A 2,753-nucleotide genomic window follows, 5' to 3' on the forward strand; every position below is an offset into this window, starting at 1 on the left:
CTGGAGTGTAAGCACCCTGCTGATGGGTTAGGGGAAGGTGGAAGGTGATAGATGTAGGGTGGACATGCTCAAAGGTATGACTTCCTCCAGGTGTCACAGGCAGGACTCCTGACAGCCTTTATACCAGCTCGGCTTCTCCGACTCTACCAGCTGCTGCTATTCACTCTGCCAGGGACTCCTGTTTTCAGCTATGGAGATGAGCTTGGCCTTCAGGCAGCTCTCCTTCCTGGACAGGTACCACTTGTCTTCTGCCCAGCACAGTGTGGGAAATAGTGTTTATCGCATTGTGGCATCTGTGAGTGACAACAACCTTGAGGTGGAACTCTGTCAGTCATCTTGTGAGCTATATGGCAAGTTTGTATCTTTTAAACAGGGTTTTCTTGTTGTCAGACTCATTGTATAGCCTGGGCTGGCTTCAGACACCATGTAGCCCATTCTGGAATGGAACTCAGCTGGGAATACGTGTGCATGGTGTTGGGCGGGGGGTAGGTACATACACAGAGATCAGAGTACAGTTTTGTGGAGTAAGTTCTTGCCTTTAGCCTTTATATGGGATCTGGGGGTCAAACTCAGGTTGCCAGCTTACATGGTGCTTTTACCCACTGAGCCATCTTCCCAGACCCCAAGGACCTATTTTTAAAGGTAATGTCTGGTATCTGGTAAGATGTTCAGAATGGTAGCCAACATTACTTTGTTGGACAGTGGTACTTTGTACCCATTGGCTAGAGACTTTGAGCCCTCTGGGAACTGAAGTTAGTGAGAGTCTGGACAAGCAAAAAGGTACAAAGTAGTGGGTACCATGATGAGGTCCTGTTCTGGGGTGCTGCCACAAAGGCATCCCAGCAGAAACAACACAAAATGATGAAATGGAAATAGAGAATGGGAGGAAGGGGAGTGGACCTACCCTTTTTCTAAAACTCTCACATTCTGTTTGTTAGCCTGTGAAGGCCCCATTCATGCTGTGGGATGAGTCCAGCATCTCCAACACTGCAAGACCTGTAAGCCTCAATATGACAGTGAAGGTAAGCAGTTTAGGCCTGACCCTCATGGTGGGCAGGTGCCTTAGAGATGTCCAGAGACAAACACCCCCCCCATTCTTTCCTTCTGTGTTTGTCCATCATTTTCAGGGCCAGAATGAAGACCCTGGCTCCCTCCTTACCCAATTCCGGCGGCTGAGTGACCTTCGGGGTAAGGAGCGCTCTCTGTTGCACGGTGACTTCCATGCACTGTCCTCATCTGGCCTCTTCTCCTACATCCGCTACTGGGACCAGAATGAGCGTTACCTGGTGGTGCTCAACTTCCAGGATGTGGGGCTGTCAGCCAGGCTAGGGGCCTCCAACCTCCCTGCTGGCATAAGCCTGCCAGCCAGTGCCAGCCTTTTGCTTAGTACTGACAGTGCCCGGCAAAGCCGTGAGGAGGGCGCCTCCCTGAACCTAGAAAACCTGAGCCTGAATCCTCATGAGGGCTTGCTGTTACAGTTCCCCTTTGTGGCCTGATCCTGCCTATGTAGAACCTACCACCCTCCTTTCCTCTCCCCCAGGCCTTTTGAATTCTGGTCTTTCCTTGTTTTTGTTTTTAAACTTTTGCAGATTACATTGAATTACAGTGAATTCTTACACTGGGTGTTTTTGTCTTCAAATAAAAAGATCACCCCGCCTCATGAGGTTGTGTCTTTCCTTTCATCCTTCATTCATCATAGAAGGACTTTCTCTTCCTTCTGTTCTCTTTTGCTCCTCCCTAACCCCCATCACCCATAGTCTCAGCCAGTTCTATACAGCTATTCCAGCTCTTAAATTATTCATTTAGAGACCAAGGCTAGAGAAGGACCCTTCCAGGGCTAATAGCAAGGTGTCTGAGCTGGAGCAGCCACACCTCCTCACTCTGGCCCAAGAGTCTTGGGAATCGCCAATTCTTCCTTATCTCTTTTAGCACAGGTCACCAGCCCTGGTGCTCAGTTCTCTCTCTTTTTTTTTAACCAGTTTGTCTCTTCAAGAAAAATGGGGTGGGATAAGTTGAAGACTGCACACTGCGAGGGCCTGGGGCTTCCCTTCTTTACCCTGTGGTGAGGCATTCACCATATATACAGGACTCTGGTCCCCAGTACCATACCCCAACTCCAGAAAAAGCCAACAAGACAAACCCTTTGCTTCCTTAGGGTGGGTACTCTCTTGTGTGGAAATGGAAAAGAAATAAGGAATAAACGTTTTTGTATGATGGATACGGATGAGTGATCAAAAAGGAAAAGGGGCTGGAGAGATGGCTCAGAGGTTAAGAGCACTGGCTGTGCTTGTAGGGGACTCAGGCTCAGTTCCCAGCATCCACGTGGTGGCTCACAACCATCATTTACTCCTATCTTGGGATCAACACCCATTTCTGGTTTTGTAGGCACCAGGCTTGCATGTGGTGTACATGCATAGGCAAGAGCAGGCAAAGCACACATAAATAAGGAAAAAAACAAAACTAGAAAGATGTTTTTTAGAGCAAGCTTGAGTTTGGAGGAAGTCCCCACAAGAGAGGTGAGCTAACTCATGAATGTGGCCTAGTACAAAGTCAAACAATAGGTTACACTGTTACAATGTGGAAAGTTAGACATAGGGTGGGTCTGGAGAGGGTTTTAGTTATATGAATGAGAGCATGATTGGTACTCATGAGGCAGGAGTAAATAAGTATGAAATGAAAGTTAATCAGCAAGGGGTGGGCAGATCACAAAGGGCTTCCTAAGGCAGTCACAGGGTGCACAGTTTGACAGGCTA

General features: G+C 48.1%; 1 protein-coding gene across 1 annotated transcript in view; it reads left to right on the top strand.

Annotated features, from left to right (window-relative positions):
- Window positions 1–1,660, top strand: part of Slc3a2 (solute carrier family 3 member 2) — a 6,397-nt gene extending 4,737 nt beyond the window's left edge. The window contains exons 7-9 of the mRNA XM_028777490.1: window positions 91–234; window positions 939–1,022; window positions 1,128–1,660. Of these exons, the coding sequence (XP_028633323.1) occupies window positions 91–234; window positions 939–1,022; window positions 1,128–1,496 (597 nt within the window). The 3' untranslated portion in view covers window positions 1,497–1,660. The remainder of the gene's footprint in view (window positions 1–90; window positions 235–938; window positions 1,023–1,127) is intronic.
- The last annotated feature ends 1,093 nt before the right edge of the window (window positions 1,661–2,753 follow it).

The sequence above is a fragment of the Grammomys surdaster genome, unplaced genomic scaffold (genome assembly GCF_004785775.1).
Source record: "Grammomys surdaster isolate TR1022 unplaced genomic scaffold, NIH_TR_1.0 310, whole genome shotgun sequence".
NCBI classification, from domain to species: domain Eukaryota; kingdom Metazoa; phylum Chordata; class Mammalia; order Rodentia; family Muridae; genus Grammomys; species Grammomys surdaster.